We start from the raw sequence: 15877 nt of genomic DNA, 5'->3' as shown, positions 1-15877 counted from the left end.
TATTGATCAGTTCCATATTTAATGGAAACAAAAACCTAAAGGTGCTAAACTGCAAATGAAGTCCAATTTAAGAAAGCTTTATTTGGAGTGTAACATTTCATTATATAACCTTCACAGCACCTGTGACATATTTCTGTAATTCTGCAAAAAGCAAAGAAAAGGATGAAATACAGTAAAATTGCAATAACCATGAATATACATAAGGATTGAAAGACCACTTTAGGGACAGTGATGCTGGGATTTTATGAACTGTTACTTTTTCTTATTACTTTTTCCTCTGTCATCTCTCCGTCGCTGGTGGATGAGTTTAATTACCTGGGGTAAACCCTTCAAAGCAACAGACGGAGTGCCAGCAGGGTGGAGCAGTTGGAGACGAGTGTCAAGGGTGATTTGTGACAGAAGGATTGAAAAAACTACACTGAAGTTGGTTGTGCTAACTTACATTACATCTGATGTGGCGTACACATTCAAACATGGAGTCTAAAGGGTTTATTTATGACAATGATGCTGATTTGCGAGGGTTATTAGATGGAGGGTGGGTGGATGAACATACACTCAAGTCAGGAAACATTCATTGAAACTATGATGTGCAGGGCAGCACCAGTCATACTGTAACAAACCAGATATGAAGACCATAACAACATGGTCAGTTTAAATCCAGAGGACGAGCTTTATCACGACTCCGACAGCAGATTTCGGGAAATGATCATCCTCATCACTTCATTGGTTCCTTTAAGGGAAACAAAAGCAGGAAACAGCTGGTGAAAAACAGCATCACAGTTGCCTTACATGAAACCAAAGGAGCCACACTAAAATATGACAAAAGACAAACAAAAAGGCTAAAGAGAGAGAAAAAACCTCACCTTCTAGGATCTGGTGGACTCTGATGTCCCGGACAAACTGCTGCACTGCGTAGTCTTTAAGGTAACCGTACCCACCGTGCATCTGAAGAGCCTGGTTGCAGATCTGTTGAATACAAGCAGGAAAAAACATAAAAGATCACTTAATATAGTTAATTTCATGCTTTTTAGCCAAATACTGTTAATCCTCCTTAGCACTGCTCACATTAAAGCACTCGTCTGTGGCAAAGAGCTTGGCCATGGAGCAGATGGCAACAGCATCGGGGCGGTCCTCCTGCAACGCCTGCGCTGCTTCACGTATCAAAAGGCGAGACGCAACCAACTTGGTGGCCATTTCTGCCAGTTTGAACTGAAGAAACTACCATATTAAAAGAGAGGGGGGGGGGGGGGGGGGCGTGAATAACAGTGGCAGGACAAGTATTCTGTTTCACTGAGTTTTCACTAAATAAACTGAAAACAGGGGAACCTGCTTACCTGGTTGTTTGAGAGTGTTTCTCCAAACTGCTTGCGCACTAACAGGTGATCCCTCGCCAGCTGCACAGAAGCATGCGCCGCCCCAAGAGAACAGGAAGCTGGCGGCAGAGTATTTAGAGGAAAACCAGTGAGTAAGTTGTTTGGCTTTGTTTTAAACGCCTTCATGTCAATGCCAAATACTGTGTGACCACAAATACTGACGGTTTGAGCTGAGTTATTACTGAGCAAACCACTGCTACTGGTCATAACCAAGGGCATGCTCATTTATAAAAGTGTGTTAATCCAAATCTACTGAAACCATTCGTCATGCCTTAACCAACTCAAGGTTTCTTTAAAAGCACGCTGCACGCAATTTATGCACAAATCTGTTTCCCCCGAAGCTCGTTGAAGCCCAATTATGATGCAGATTACATACTGTTACTTCTAGCTTTAAAAAAAAAAAAAAGATTTCATTGGATTGTAAGTATAAAAGACACAGTTTTTGGATGCTTGGCTACTTGGGTGGTGTTTTCCTCCTTACCAATATTAATTCTGCCTCCATTCAGGCCTTTCATTGCGAAGTTGAAGCCCTGTCCTTCCTCACCGAGCCGGTTCGCCACTGGAACCGCACAGTCCTCAAATATCACGGCCCTGGTCGGCTGAGAGTTCCAGCCCACCTGGAGGACAGATTGTTTTTAACAGCTGATTGGCTCAATTCTGCCATCTAGTGGTTGAACACCAAAGTGGCGCAACTGTGAAGTCGTACTTTTTTTTCTTTTTTGCCAAAACTGAGGCCAGGGGTTCCCTTCTCCACCACCAGACATGAGATACCTTTAGGTCCTTTACCTCCAGTTCTGCACATCACGACGTAGACATCTGTGTCTCCTCCTCCACTGATGAAGGCCTAAAAAGTGCCGAAGAAATTAGAGGAGCTTGCATTTCTACAGACCTTAAATGACATGAGCGTACAGACAGGTCTGAGTTACCTTTGAGCCATTCAAGACGTAATGGTCGCCTTTCCGCTGAGCAGAGGTCAGAAGAGAAGCAGCATCGCTGCCGCTGCCTAAAACAAAGATCGCAGGTTGAACTTTAACTAAAGTACTCACATGTGTGGAAGAACAACATACATGTGAAACGAATTTCTCACATAGACAGCTGTGAATAATTTTACACAAAGAACTCTGCTGTCTTTTCGCATGCAGACTCACCTGGTTCAGTGAGACAATAGGAGGCAAACTTCTCCATAGAACAGAGATCAGGACAAAACTTTTCCCTTTGCTCTTTATTGCCATAGCTGTCTATCATCCAGGCACACATGCTGCAAAGATAAGGAGGACAGAGGAGATTAACATGCAAATAAATAAATAACATACACTCTCTGGCCACTTTGTTAGGCATACCACTTCAACTGTTTGTTAACACAAATATCTGATCAGCCAATCACATGACAGCAACTCAGTGCATTTAGACATGAAGACACAGTCGAGTCGACCCAGTGATGTTCAAACTGAGCATCAGATTGGAAGAAATGTGATTTAATGATGGTGTTGGTAGAATACGTGCTGGTCTGAGTACACAGAGTACCACTCCTGTCAGCTAAGTACAGCAAACTGAGGCTAGGATTCGCACGAGTTCACCAAAATTGGATACTAGAGATATGTTGCCTGGTCTGTTGAGTCTCGATTTCAGCTTCAACATTTGACATGAACAACATGAAAGCATGGATCCATCCTGCCTTGTATTAACAGTTCAGCCTGCTGAAGTACCAATTATTTAAATGCTAAAGTGAACCTGAGTATTGTTACCGACCACGTTCATCCCTTCATGGCCACAGTGTACCCATCTTCCTGTATGTATAATCCAGACAAACTGACACCTGCTGTAAATATGGCGTCTTTTAAAAATGCTCCCAACCAAAATAATCTTATTATTCATACTTGTGGATGCTGATGTAGGCTGTGGTGCTCACACATCCCGTGGACAAAGCCTCAAAGATGATCGACGTGTCCAGCCGAGAAAGGCCAGATCCTCCAACATCTGGCTGAACGTAAATCCCACCGAAACCCAGCTGGGCCGCTTTACGCATGGTCTCCACTGGAAAGATTTCCTGAGTGGGGAAGAAACATCTAACCATTAGCACACCCTGCCTAGTGCTGTTACTAGTTACTTATTGCCTAATACTTATTTTTACTTTTTTTTTCTCCTGATCAGGACTTTGGATTGATACAAAAGATTGCCTTTATATGAGCAAACATGGTTTTGAACCCCTCACATCTGTTGCTTTCACGTTTGATTAATAACAGTGTTTTAAGCCTCCTAGCTCATACCTTTTGGTCCCACTCTGCCATGTGTGGGGCCATTTCATTGGCTGCAAAGTCAAAGGCCACTTTTTGAAACTCCTTCTGTTCATCTGTGAGTCCGTGGGAAGCTGCAGACAAAGAGCGGAGGACATTAAATACAGAAACTGCTCTGTGTGCTTTTAACCATTACATACTGTTCATATTTCATGTCTTCACAGTCTGGCTCAGGTCACGTTGAACCCAGGCTAAGAATTCCCTCATAAGTGTCTACAGCATATTGTTAAACAGAGATTAATTTAGAGTATATAAATAGTCACCTTTTTTACTCACTATGTATTTATAAACCTATATTAATCTCTAGCTCTCTTCCACAGTCTTTGTCCTGTCTTTGTCCCTCAACCCCAGCCAGCTGTGGCAGATGGACGCCCCTCCCCGAGTCTGGTTCTGCTGGAGGTTTCGTCCTCCTTCTAGTTTTTCCTTCCTAGTGCTGCCAAAGCGCTTGCTCACAAGAGGTCATATGAGTGCTGGGTTTTTTCTGTTTTCTTTGTATTATTGTAGGATCCTTACCTTACAATACAAAGTGCCTTGAGGCAAATGGTGTTGTGATATGGTGCTATATAAATAAAATAGAATTGAACTGAACTGAAAAACATCTAATATCATAGAGTATTATGTCCTGTTATACCTAACACATTACAACATAACAGCCACGATGATTTAAATAACATCTAGGTGTTGAATAATCCGAAAGAGAGGGGCGGTGCCAAGGAGAGGCGTGCAGCTTTCTCTGCCTTCCGACTGGAACTGAGATCTAACAAACCAACCAATGACAGTCGGCTGCGATAAATAAGTAAATAAAAGCGCTGAATATGTGTAGCATAAGCTTCTTCTTTTTTTTATCTTAATCAGCAGTCACGTTTGTTTGCTACAAAGCTGTGTGACTACTTAACATATCGCTGGTTCATTTCATTGCTTCAGGTCCAATGAGGTAAATGAAAGAAACAGAGTTTTTAGAGCTACTTGTATTACTTAAAGCTAGTAGATCTCGTTTTCTGGTACTTACGGTCGATGCATGCGGCTATTCCTCTTCTCTGTGAGTTTCCGCTTAATGTTACACGATTTTTACATATTCTGGAGCCCAGCCGGGCTATTCTCGACAGAGCTACTACAGCAGCCATGTTTACCTCTACAGTGGTGAGTCACTCGGCAGCGGGACTGCTGGTTATTGTAGTTTGTAGTCGCACTTCCGGCTTGTATTACGCATTTAAAGGTGCCATATTGAAACGGGGTTCGTTTCAATTAAACGAAATGTTGAAAGTAAATATTTTAAACATTTATACATGTTTAGAAATTTTACTTTGATTTGTTTAATCACATGAAGTAATTCATTTATGCTAGATAACACAAGTGAGTATTGATATTATGCTTATGAAAAAGTTTTTGAACTACCACGGCATTTATTTGCTGTTATTTATTCAGATGTATGACATGACCAGTTTGATTATTACACTACAGTGTAGGGTCCATAACATTATTTTTTAATTGTATATCTTTTTAAATAATGATATTTAAATTGTGAAATGTAAATGATGGAAGCTTGTGTCTACCACTGATTTATTTTTTCTTTTTTTCTTTTGTTAACGAATTCACTTATTTTGCCATCTGTAAGTGAATATTTCAGGTTCACATCTCAGAATTCAACTTGAGAAGTTAATATTTTGTCTTAATAAATCAATAACATCTCAAGTTAATTAAAATTTTTTACAATTTACACTCTGCCTGGCAAAACTTATTTTGGAAACAAGCTTCCATAAAATTGTGAAGCTTGCATAAATGAATAAATGTATATAGCTTTGAGAATCCTTTTAACCTTTATACATTAATACCAACAATTCTGTAGGCTTTAACACATAACATAACACTTTGTAACCTCATATTTACTTTCTTTATCACATATTCTCAGACTATTTATTTTATTTTGGATTCACTTTAGTCGTTTCCATGTGTATCCTGTACACACTGAAAACTTACAATAAAGTTGACTTTGACTTAACTTACACCCTGTTTATTTGTAGGTTATAATAATAATAATAATATATTAATAATGATAATAATAATAATAATAATAATAATAATAATAATAATAATAAAAATAAAGGGGTGTTATTGTCATAAAAACTGAAGTAAACAGGCAAACGAAAAATAAATAGACAATAAAATCCGATTAATTTAATTCCTAATAAACCAAAAGGCCTGAAAATAGTCACGTGTTCCCCGTACCAATATGGCGGCAGTGCTTCTACAGCGGACACACGGCAGTGGCTGGAGAATAAATCGAGTGCACCTATACGGTTTTTAGGTCACGTGTTGCAGTTTTTTCCGCGGGATTGATGGCTGAGCTGAAAGAGCTGAAGGTACGACTCCATGACTGATTATTACCGAGTTTATCTCCGGACAGTACGTTACGTCTAGTTTGCACGCATTCCTGATGCTTCTGTGTTTCTGCTGCTTGTTAGTGTCTAAGCAGTTTACACATGTAAATAAGAGCACTTATTCAGAAAACATTTAATAATACCCTCACAAGCTTTACAGAAACAAACCATCCAAACCTTTTGTGGATCTTTACAGAGTCAAAGAGATGCCACCAAAGAAAAAGGCCAGAGTCAGTAAAAGGAATACAGGTTCAGGTAGGTAAATCAAATCACAGAAGAAAATCACCTGTCTGATATTAGAAGGTTAATACACTCATCCTGGGCATGAATCTCAGAGTAATTTCAGGATTTCTAAGGATTTTCCAGGGTAGAATATTTTATAGCTACATCTTTAATTAATTAACCAAAACCATTGGGTGCACAAGTGTGAATTTATTTTGAATTTAGTCTCAATTTTATATAATGAGTCAAGTGCATTCAAACACCCCCACTAATATTTGGTTGACTGTCCTTTAGCAAGCTGCACGTCAACCACACACTTTGGGTGGGCATCAACAAACTTCATGCATAATTCTGGCTGCATGTTTGACCACTCTTTTTTTGAAGAATTGGTAGGGTTCATTCAAATAGTCCAAAAATGTTCAATAGGGTTTAGGTTGGGGCTTTGGGAAGGCCATCCCAGAAGCTTAATGTTAACCTGCTTTATCAATTACAAAACCAGATTTCACATGTGTTTGGCATCATTGTCTGATTGAAACACTCAATTGTGTCCAGGTTGATTTGAGGTGAAGTTGAACAATTTGGACATAGTTCTCCTCCTTCATTATTCCATCTACTTTGTGCCCATGATGCTACCACCACCATGCTTGACAGTTAGTCCATGGCACTGTAAAACTAACTTCACTGTAGACAGTTTTCCTGTTGTTCCATTAGTTTCCCGTTCATGCTAGGCTTGAACCTTTTTGGTCCTTTAGTTGTTCCTGAACATCTGAACCAATTTCTGCTCATGCGAGGGTGACAGTGTGGGTCTTCTTCTAGAACCCCGGAAAGTTGTGTTTGCACTGATTATTTTGGAATCTGCATTTCTAAGAGACATTCCCAACTTGTGTTAATCTACAATTCTATTTATTAGATGTTTACTAAGTTCCTTCGATTTTTCCATTGTTCTGAGTATTGGTCAATCCAATGGGTGCTGCCAAAGAAATAACAACATTGCAGAACCTCCAGTGCCGCTTATTATTATAACTTAAGCGCTTGTTCTTGTTTTTTAAAGTCATCACAGATTTATGCTGTACAATCACTCCACCCTGGAAAAAGAACGGTTCAAAGAAATCATTAAAAACACCAAATTATTGTGACATTCAACCCCTCGAAGAGTGCGTGTAAACACAGTTTTAACTAAAGAGTGCTTCCAAACCACAGGCAAAGATGATGACAGGGAGCCAGTGTCCCCAGCTTTGAAGAAGAGGAAAGCTGCAACTTCTGGTGGAAAAACTGACGAGAGCTCGGCGTCTTCTGGTTCTCCACAGTACAGTCGCTGGCTGATGAAGTCTGAGCCCGAGAGCCGCTTTGAGAATGGCATCGACGTAAAGGTATGGAGCAGCACCAGCTTTGTCAGCGCATTTTAAAGTGTGAGCTGGTCTCACTTGTCTGATGCTTCCTGTTCACTCTGCAGTTTGGCATCGAGGACCTGAAGGCTCTGCCTGATCAGACCAGCTGCTGGGATGGCGTTCGTAATTATCAGGTAGAGTTGCAGCACAGAGTCCTGCAAAAAGAAGATGTTTATCTGAAAAAAGGAGCAATGCGCTGCTACTCCTGAAAGGGCTTTTCTGTCTCTGCTCACTGCACCACTGTGCAAATTATTTTTGAATTTGCTATGCTTATCTTCTGCAGGCACGCAATTTCATGAGGCAGATGAAAGAGGGGCAGCTGGCTTTCTTTTACCACAGCAACTGCAAGGAGCCGGGGATAGCAGGACTCATGAAAGTGAGTCGCTCTTCTATATTTAGGTAAAGCTCGAGACGGGCCCGATGTTCAGCTTCATTTCCTCTTTCTAGGTTGTGAAGGAAGCTTATGTGGACCACACTCAGTTTGACAGGAAAGATGTGCATTATGATGCAACCAGCAAACCAGACGACCCCAAGTGGAGCATGGTAAGCTGAACGCATTAAGCGCAGTTAATGATAAGACTCAAGCGTGAAGGCTGAGCTCGTTTTCTTCTCCCTCAGGTAGACGTCCAGTATCAAAGGATGATGAAGCGTTTTCTTCCTCTGTCGGAGCTTAAAAAGCACCACCTGCAGCATCGCGCTAAGGGGGGGCCCCTCAAGGACATGGCGCTTTTTACAAGGGCTAGGCTCTCTGTGCAGCCTCTCAACACCGGTATGACAGAAGCGGAAAGAAAAAAGTAAATAAATAAACAAATAAAAGAGAAATAGCTGTGAACACTGTTTCTTTCTTCGCAGAGGAGTTTGACTTCATCTTGAGTCTGGAGGACAAAGAGCCACTGTAAGGATTGACTTCACAACGCAGCAAAATCATCACAAGTACCATTGCTTCACTGTAACTGTTAACGTTTATTAAAGATATTAAATATTTTTATTAGACATCATAGTCCAGATTCAATCTGTGAAAACACAAACATGTGGTTATGACTTGAGTTTCTTGGAACTGGATGGAAAGCAGTGCCTCTTTATAAAGTATAAACAGAAGCAGCATTAATTATGGCTGGCCTTTGCTCTCAGAGTAGCGTCAAGCATCATTTTATTGACGTTATTTAATTCATAATTTATAAACGGCAGCATATTTTACGACTCCTGATACCCTTTCAACGCTCGTTTTATCACATGGGAATAACTTGACATTGTGTGCTCAACTGCTGCCCGGTGATGACAGAGTGAGTGGGAAAATAAAACCCGCAAACAGCCTATGTGGCATGGCCTTCCAGGTATTTGCTTAATTGCAAAAAAAAAAAAAACAACAACAACAACATGCAAAGGGCTCTTGGTAAATTTTCCTTTTTGTAGACTGTGGGGGACCCACATTAAATGAATTTAATGTGCTGAATGCTGAAAAGTACCTTATATAACCTCTGATGAGATGCTGGTTTGGAAGTATTAATGCTGTTGCTGCAGCCCGATGCCACAACAACAACTCCCGTATTATATGTCAGAGTCAGTCAGATGGTGTAGCACCATTTATCTCCTAACTGACATCACTGTTATTTAAATAGTTTTTATTAACTATTTCCAATTGATTTACTTGAATAATTGTGTATGCTGATGCAAAATAGCTACTTCGAACAGCAGTGGCTGAAAAAGCCCAGCCTGCTTTGGAACCCGAGCCCTGGGGCACACTGTGTGTTTCCACTCATGAAGTGTGGCCCAGGGCTCAGGTCACAAAGCTCCAGAGCGCTAATGACTGAATCAGTGTGTTGATATCTTCTGTGGTCTTTTCCACAGTCATAGTTTTATGAAACATTGTCTCCTTCGCTCTGGTTGTCACATTAGGATAACATCACCTTTAAGTTTTAAGCCTCGTCTTTAGTTGAGACCTTTCTCTTTACGTGTTTAAATTACACCTCAAAGCACATGCATGCATGTCCTCTTTCACCTGATGTTACTGTTGTTAAGATAAAACTTATAATTTTGACACGGATCTCCTAAGAACCCACCAGAACGTAGAAACCTGTTATAAAACAGATAAAACCGATATACAGACAAAGTCTTTTGTGGAAATGTCCTTATAATGAATATGTGGTCCAGCAGAAGTTGCTGTGGCTTGCTTGCACCGTTGCCTCAGAAGGTCCTGAGTTCGCCTCCAACATCTAGTCAGGGCTTCTGTGCGTGGTTTGTATGTTCTCCCCATGTTTGCATAAGGTCTCTGGTTTAACCTAACCCTACCCTGCCCCACCCCATGTTTTAAAGACATGCAGTTGGTAGGGTTAGATTAATTTGTTGTTCTAAATTGCCCTGCATCAGACTGGTGACCTGTCCGGGGTATACCCTGACTCTTGCCCTATGATAGTTGGGATAGATCCAGCCCTGATGAGAAAAAGTGGAAGAGAATGGATGGAAGGACATTTTCCTATGAGAAATTCAAAATAAAAATCTACTAATTTTGCAACTCATGAGAACTTAAAAATCAAACTGTACAGTCATGATGTGTATGTGAAAAACTGAAGTATATCATATCATTCAGTAGCTTGTAAAACCACCTTCAGCACCAATAAACTGATTATTGTCTGTATCCCTGTATTAGTCTCTCACATTGTAGAGGGATTTTGGCTCACTCTTCTTTACAGCATTGCTTCAGTTTATTTAGGTTTGCAGGCAGTCATTTATGCACAGCTCTTAGAGAGGTTAAAGTCTGGAGTTTGATGGGGCCACTGCAGCACCTTGATCCCCCCCCCCTCCCCTCAGTCACTCTGTTGCAGATCTGCTCACTACTCTATAGCAGTTGAATGTTAAATAAATAAAACTACATTAGCTGTAAGTACATTTTAATGAATGCTCAGGTTCATTAAGTCAACACATTCATTTTCACAACAAAACCACAGAGAATTAAATTCATTTGGCATCAATTTATTAGACTTTTGGGAACAAGGAGTAATCGAGTAGCATTTTGCAAAAGATAGTTCTACTGTAACTTTCTCTGGTTAAAAGACTAAAATTATGTTAGAGGCAGGAGGATTCAATTAGCTTGATACACGTAGGCACAACTTTTAAGTCTCTAATAAAGAGGATACAGAAGACTTCATACTATCAGACCTCAAGACAAACACTTTGACATCCTTTCCTAACACCACTGGAATGCTGAGGTAAAGCTTATGGACATGAAACGTCATTTTGTAGCACTGTGTACTAGATAGTCTGTGTACACGAGCTGGAAACAGGATAACAGGTTTAACTGGCCTTATTTACAGGGTTAAAAACAAACGTGTGGATTAATACTTTAGCTCTCTCACTCAAACAGCAGCAAGAGATTAGAGTTTCCACTTCCATCCTTTTTTTGTGCAAACACACAAACACAGAAAAATGTGTTCAGCAAGGTAAAGCAGTGCAAAGTTATCTTGGATTTCTTGACCTTAGAACAATGTTAGGAATGCATTCATTAAACGTGGAATGTTGGAGATGCACTTGATGAGCATTCGTTTGAAATAATTATGAGATTAGAAATCAATTGATCCCAAAAGTGTTAGAACGTAACAAACAGAAGGCTTAAAAATTCAATTTCACATGGTTTTACCCAGCGAACAATAAGACATGGGTTTACTTTGATTCCCAAAAAGAACCCCCCCCCCAAAAAAAATGCATTAATGAGGAAGGATAGGACCAGCAGCCTGAAGCCCATTTGAATGCCTCATGCAAACTGTTTCATAGTTCACACAGTTTTACCGTATGTCGGTCTCCCTTCTTTCTTTACTAGAAGCAGCAGCTACAAGTAAAGCAGCTGCCTCTCCAGATGTTGTACAGTTCACATGTACCCCCCACCACCCCAGTGCAGACCCTTTGTGAGTCCCGTGAGAGGAGAGCTGCAGCTCTACCCGCTCTCCTCTTTTGCAGCCTGTTCCAGTGCGCTCTCTGAAGCGGCTGATCCTTCGAACCTCTGAGAGGCGATGGCAGCCTGGTGAGACATGCTTTTCCTCACCACGTCCCCTTTTCTCCACAGTGTGATTTCCTGGAGGGGAGAGAAATCAAAGACAAATGTAAGGTGATGACATGAAGAACACCTCAGCCCATGACCTGTAAATGAAAGAAAAGGTACCAAACTGAGCACAGAGTTTTCCTAGCTCTCAAATGTGACTGATAAATGATTTTAGCCTTTTAGAACCAGTCAGTGGGACATCAACCAATAAAAGCACCACTACTTCTTATTCGCTGTCAGACTTGTTTTCTAGTGCAACATTTTCACTATCTAACACAGAAAAAAAGCAGAGCTCCACAATAGCACCTGTGTTTAAGAATTGCTATTGATAAGGTTTTACTGATGGTGTTCAGTTTCGAGGTTTCAAGCAGATTCTTTATTGATTATTGATCGATTTTCACCTACATAGGATTTCGTTTTTTGGGGGGGTTTTTAGTGCCAGTGCAGCAGGTCTATTATCTCTTCAGCTCCACTGCCATGAAAAAAAAGACATAAATAAATAAAACATGCCAGCACTAATAAAAGGCACTGATAAGCTGGGGGGCATAAGCTTTGGATGGAGTACAATTCAGAACAGAACCAGTTGGAACCTGCTCTCAGTTCCCACCTCTGATTATTCAGTAGCGCTAGCTGTAACTACAGTCAGAATCGCTACACACTCACAGCTCTATCATAGCCTGTACCCCCACATTTAGAAAGCAAACAACAGGAGGATGTTCGCCAGCTTTCTTAGTGAAACAGGGTTCAGCTGCCATTACATCCTGGCTGTAGGCACACTTCAGTTATTACAGTTACGGCTGTGACACAACAGGATGTAGCACTGATTGACTACATGCAGGCGGCTTTGTGTGCCTACAGTGGTAGTTGGAGGCTGAGCCTCCTCTTGAAGCCACACTGTCCTTTCACTCTGACACAATCGAAATACAGAGGCAGTCAAAATCAGAACCACATCCAGCCACAGCTGCACTAATGTCAGCCAGGCAGAGCATCTGCAGCTGTGCCCACATCCACCAGCTGGATACTGTTTGAGAGCTGCCCTTCATATAGACTAATAAGCACTAAAAATCACATTCACATGGATAGTTTTAAACTAGTGAAGTAGAAGATTCAGAAAAATGTAAAAACGCTGTCTGATGTTTTGCTTCCAGTCGTACCTGCTGTTTGAAGTAACGTCTCTCCTCCTCGTCAATCAAAACCAGGTTCAGGTAGTAGCGCACCGAGAACTTCTTGTTGATGTCTCGCATGGTGGGGGTCAGATCATATCCAGCCAGAAATAATCGGATGGGGATGGACTCTCCTGCAATGTTAAACACACTCTCAGAGGCTGAGCAGTGTTTGCATTGTGTGACTTGTTGAAACTGTGAATAACTTTTGTTTACCTCTGACCGGCGCTCCATCCATGATCTCGTACTTGGCAATAGTGTCATTTTCGTGGTAAACGCTTGGGCCTGTGCCTGTTGTCTCACGTTTGATGATGTCAATCTCCATGTGTTTAATCTTAATTCTCACCAGCAGAAAATAGATTTTTCCCACAATTACATCTTTCAGATGGTACCTGGAGAAAAAGAAAAGAAAAGCACAGGCGACAACTGCGAATGAGATCTACAGTTTAGTCACTAACAAGCACAATGTTCAGTACATGCTTTTCATTTAAACTGATAATAAATCAATCATTGTTTCAGCTACTGGTTCAGTTTCTAAATAAATAAATAAATGCATCTTTCACTTAAAAAGAGATGGTTTTGCTGATACTGTATAAAACTATTTCACTCTTAAACACAGCATAACAAGGGAAAAAAGTGAATGATAGTGGTTTGCTGCAGCCCTGCAAGCCTTACTTGGATTTGTTATACTCAAACTCGATGTGGAGGCAGTCCTCAATTCCAACTTCCATTTTAATGGAGGAGTTGAGCTCAGGATAGGTGCTCAGTGTGTGGACCACAATGTCCATCTCTTTAGTGATGTCATTTAGTCTTCTTATCACCGTGGCACGAAGAAAATATCTGAAAATAAAGCACACAGGCAATAAAAAAAGTGCCATTTCCTCCTTAGTAGAAAGTCACAACTACACACTAATTGACCATAATGTCAAATCCACCTGCCTATCCTATCGTTTACTGCTCCACCTCATGACAAAGACTCAACCAGATGTCTGGTTGCAACACTGAAATGCATATTCATAATGCTGCCACCTCTTACACTGGTAAAAGCCTACCTTCTCCCAGTGCCCTTCCAGCTATGACGCTGTCGCATTCATCTGTAGGAACCTTTGGTGGTGGACAGGGCTCACCATGGTCAATCTGACTAGTCTGACACCTTCAAGTCAAGTTTAAAGCGTTTTCTGTTCATTCAATTAACAGAGTCCAACCCTATTACCCATTCACCTTGGATACGTTTTGATAGGTACTTATCACTGCATACAAAGAATACCCCAAAAGATCTGCAGCTGTCTTCAAGCATTCACAGTCTAGCCCTTGTCCAACATTTGCAACACATATTAAGTCGTCACAGTTCACTTTTCACCCCTCGATTGTTGACACTGTAATGATTTAACGTTACTCACTTCCACCGTCATTGGTCTGAGCAGCGTGCATGTACTGCAAGTCAAATGTGGGCAACATCAAGCTTGAAAACTGCTCAGTTTAAGTGCAACCACATGACAGGCAGGTTAACAAGTAACGCGCTCACTGTACTGCTGACAAAACGACAGTGAAGGATCAAACTTACCTTAGCTTGACATTCTGGCCTGTGTAGGACTCGTAAGGTTTCTCAACATGAGTGAACTCAAAGTCAAAGGTCTGGGACTGAGTTATTTCACCAGGTCTTGCGAGATCTTTCACCAGGGAAACAAATTCATGATGGTTTCCTCTGTCGTAATACAACTCTAGAACAAGAGGAAAGATAGTATTAAAAAAAAAACAAAAAAACTATACTGTGCACGATTTTGGATACAACTGAGCTCTTGAACTCATAATTGATTTTAGTGGCCAGAAAGCCATACCATGTGAATTTTACTTTAACATGTGAATTTCACTTCTTAAAATCTATTTATGTGTCCAAGTTTTCACACAGCTCTTTCACAAATGTAACACTCAAGCAGGGATTGTCTGTGTTGCTTACAATTTCACTGCTGGAACTTTTAACAGTCCAGCTGCAGCAGATTAAGGACACTAGAGTGCAGCTTACAGGTGATCTGAAACAGGTCTACACAGGTGTAATATGTGGCCCCCTGTGTTTCCTTTCATGTCTAATATAAAGTTGAAAACTGAAGCATCTGTTTGTTTCACTGTTGAGGGATGCCTCCATGTTTCTTCACCCCACAGTCTATCACTCGCTGCTATTTTTACATACCTATTTGTCCCACAAATTCAATTTTGATGCCGTGGTGCTCCAGCCTCTTTCCGGGGTTCTTCAGCGTCACATTCACCTTTCCACTGACAGTCTCGCCGTCGTAGAAAAGAAAATATTTGTCTTTCTTCCCATCTTCAGTTTTGTGTTCAACCTTCTTCCTCGTTTCGGCGTCATTCAGGACAACATCGATTTCTGCGCTTTGACCAAAACTAAAGAAACTCATTATAATGCTGCGTCCTCGCTAACTCTTTATCTTATCTAAGTGCGAGTTAACTGACTTGTTAGCACGCTGCACCGAACCTGCTAACGTTTCAAAGTAGAAAACAAGTGCACGCTAAGGCCTGCGGAGTGCGCGAGCTTGGCTGCTTCTCGTAGCACGAATTACACCGACTGACATTAAAAAGTCTCAAGATATGTCACAGAAACCTCCACACGAGCTACATGTCAAGCAAATTAGCGCTTCGATGCTAAAACACACAGTATTGTGAATAGCCGTTTTCTTTTTTTCTGCTCTCCGTTGCTGAGCCTGGATCTCACCGATAAACAGCCCGAAGCAGCGACGGATGGGTCTGCTGTTCACACAGAGCTCGCCGCGTAAATGTATCTTACATGTTTGTTTTCTGGGGATAAAACGACGAACGCTGTCAAACGACCAGGATGTAACACCAGCTTTCTTTACCTGCGTTAGCTGAACTACTTCCGGGTGGCGTTTTTTCACAGTAAAAGCGGAAAGAAAGGCGCGGAAGTCGCTAGGCACTAGCGATTATGCTTGAACTACGGCGTGTTTAAGACCTGCAAGTGTTAAAAGGAAAAGAAATATAAATAAATTGCATTACAA

At 41.1% G+C, this 15877-nt stretch overlaps 3 protein-coding genes across 8 annotated transcripts; 1 reads left to right on the top strand and 2 right to left on the bottom strand.

Moving 5' to 3' along the window:
- Positions 1 to 61: 61 nt before the first annotated feature.
- Positions 62 to 4811, bottom strand: acad8 (acyl-CoA dehydrogenase family, member 8). Of its 2 annotated transcripts, none has more exons than XM_026192206.2 (11): positions 4677 to 4811; positions 3641 to 3741; positions 3251 to 3420; positions 2522 to 2631; positions 2300 to 2376; positions 2080 to 2217; positions 1855 to 1990; positions 1335 to 1432; positions 1066 to 1218; positions 864 to 966; positions 62 to 730 (listed from the first exon to the last, which is right to left on the bottom strand). In XM_026192206.2, exons 1-11 carry the CDS (start codon positions 4789 to 4791, stop codon positions 675 to 677), a joined length of 1257 nt encoding a protein of 418 aa, XP_026047991.2. In that variant the 5' UTR covers positions 4792 to 4811; the 3' UTR covers positions 62 to 674. The 2 variants fall into 2 exon arrangements, with proteins under 2 accessions (XP_026047991.2, XP_080144998.1); XM_080288872.1 differs by lacking the exon at positions 4677 to 4811 and adding an exon at positions 4181 to 4327.
- Positions 4494 to 8648, top strand: thyn1 (thymocyte nuclear protein 1). Of its 5 annotated transcripts, none has more exons than XM_080288873.1 (8): positions 4494 to 4601; positions 6242 to 6300; positions 7468 to 7637; positions 7721 to 7789; positions 7939 to 8031; positions 8103 to 8198; positions 8274 to 8424; positions 8508 to 8648. In XM_080288873.1, the coding sequence occupies exons 1-8, from the start codon at positions 4597 to 4599 to the stop codon at positions 8552 to 8554; spliced, it is 690 nt and encodes a 229-aa protein (XP_080144999.1). In that variant the 5' UTR covers positions 4494 to 4596; the 3' UTR covers positions 8555 to 8648. The 5 variants fall into 5 exon arrangements, with proteins under 5 accessions (XP_080144999.1, XP_080145002.1, XP_080145000.1 ...); XM_080288876.1 differs by lacking the exon at positions 4494 to 4601 and adding an exon at positions 4667 to 4807; XM_080288874.1 differs by lacking the exon at positions 4494 to 4601 and adding an exon at positions 5978 to 6027.
- A 1961-nt stretch (positions 8649 to 10609) lies between these two features.
- On the bottom strand, positions 10610 to 15740 carry LOC113036464 (vacuolar protein sorting-associated protein 26B-like). Its single transcript, XM_026192846.2, has 6 exons — positions 15040 to 15740; positions 14416 to 14572; positions 13527 to 13691; positions 13068 to 13243; positions 12843 to 12985; positions 10610 to 11721 (listed from the first exon to the last, which is right to left on the bottom strand). The coding sequence occupies exons 1-6, from the start codon at positions 15260 to 15262 to the stop codon at positions 11584 to 11586; spliced, it is 1002 nt and encodes a 333-aa protein (XP_026048631.1). The 5' UTR covers positions 15263 to 15740; the 3' UTR covers positions 10610 to 11583.
- Positions 15741 to 15877: the final 137 nt, after the last annotated feature.

This window comes from Astatotilapia calliptera, chromosome 14 (assembly GCF_964374335.1).
Source record: "Astatotilapia calliptera chromosome 14, fAstCal68.1, whole genome shotgun sequence".
NCBI classification, from domain to species: Eukaryota; Metazoa; Chordata; class Actinopteri; order Cichliformes; family Cichlidae; genus Astatotilapia; species Astatotilapia calliptera.
The sequence above is the reverse complement of the archived record's forward strand: the minus strand, read 5'-3'. Positions and strand labels throughout refer to the sequence as shown.

Coding starts and splice junctions, on each gene's coding strand:
- thyn1 (XM_080288873.1), top strand. Junction 6,301..7,467: donor TAAAAGGAATACAGGTTCAG/GTAGGTAAATCA, acceptor TCCAAACCACAG/GCAAAGATGATGACAGGGAG. Junction 8,425..8,507: donor TGTGCAGCCTCTCAACACCG/GTATGACAGAAG, acceptor CTTTCTTCGCAG/AGGAGTTTGACTTCATCTTG.
- acad8 (XM_026192206.2), bottom strand. CDS start 4,791: ATGGCTGCTGTAGTAGCTCTGTCGAGAATAGCCCGGCTGGGCTCCAGA. Junction 3,421..3,640: donor TGGCAGAGTGGGACCAAAAG/GTATGAGCTAGG, acceptor TTCCCCACTCAG/GAAATCTTTCCAGTGGAGAC. Junction 1,433..1,854: donor TGGAGGCAGAATTAATATTG/GTAAGGAGGAAA, acceptor CTCTGCCGCCAG/CTTCCTGTTCTCTTGGGGCG.
- LOC113036464 (XM_026192846.2), bottom strand. CDS start 15,262: ATGAGTTTCTTTAGTTTTGGTCAAAGCGCAGAAATCGATGTTGTCCTG. Junction 13,692..14,415: donor GGCCAGAATGTCAAGCTAAG/GTAAGTTTGATC, acceptor CTTTATTTTCAG/ATATTTTCTTCGTGCCACGG. Junction 13,244..13,526: donor TTTGAGTATAACAAATCCAA/GTAAGGCTTGCA, acceptor CTTTTTCTCCAG/GTACCATCTGAAAGATGTAA.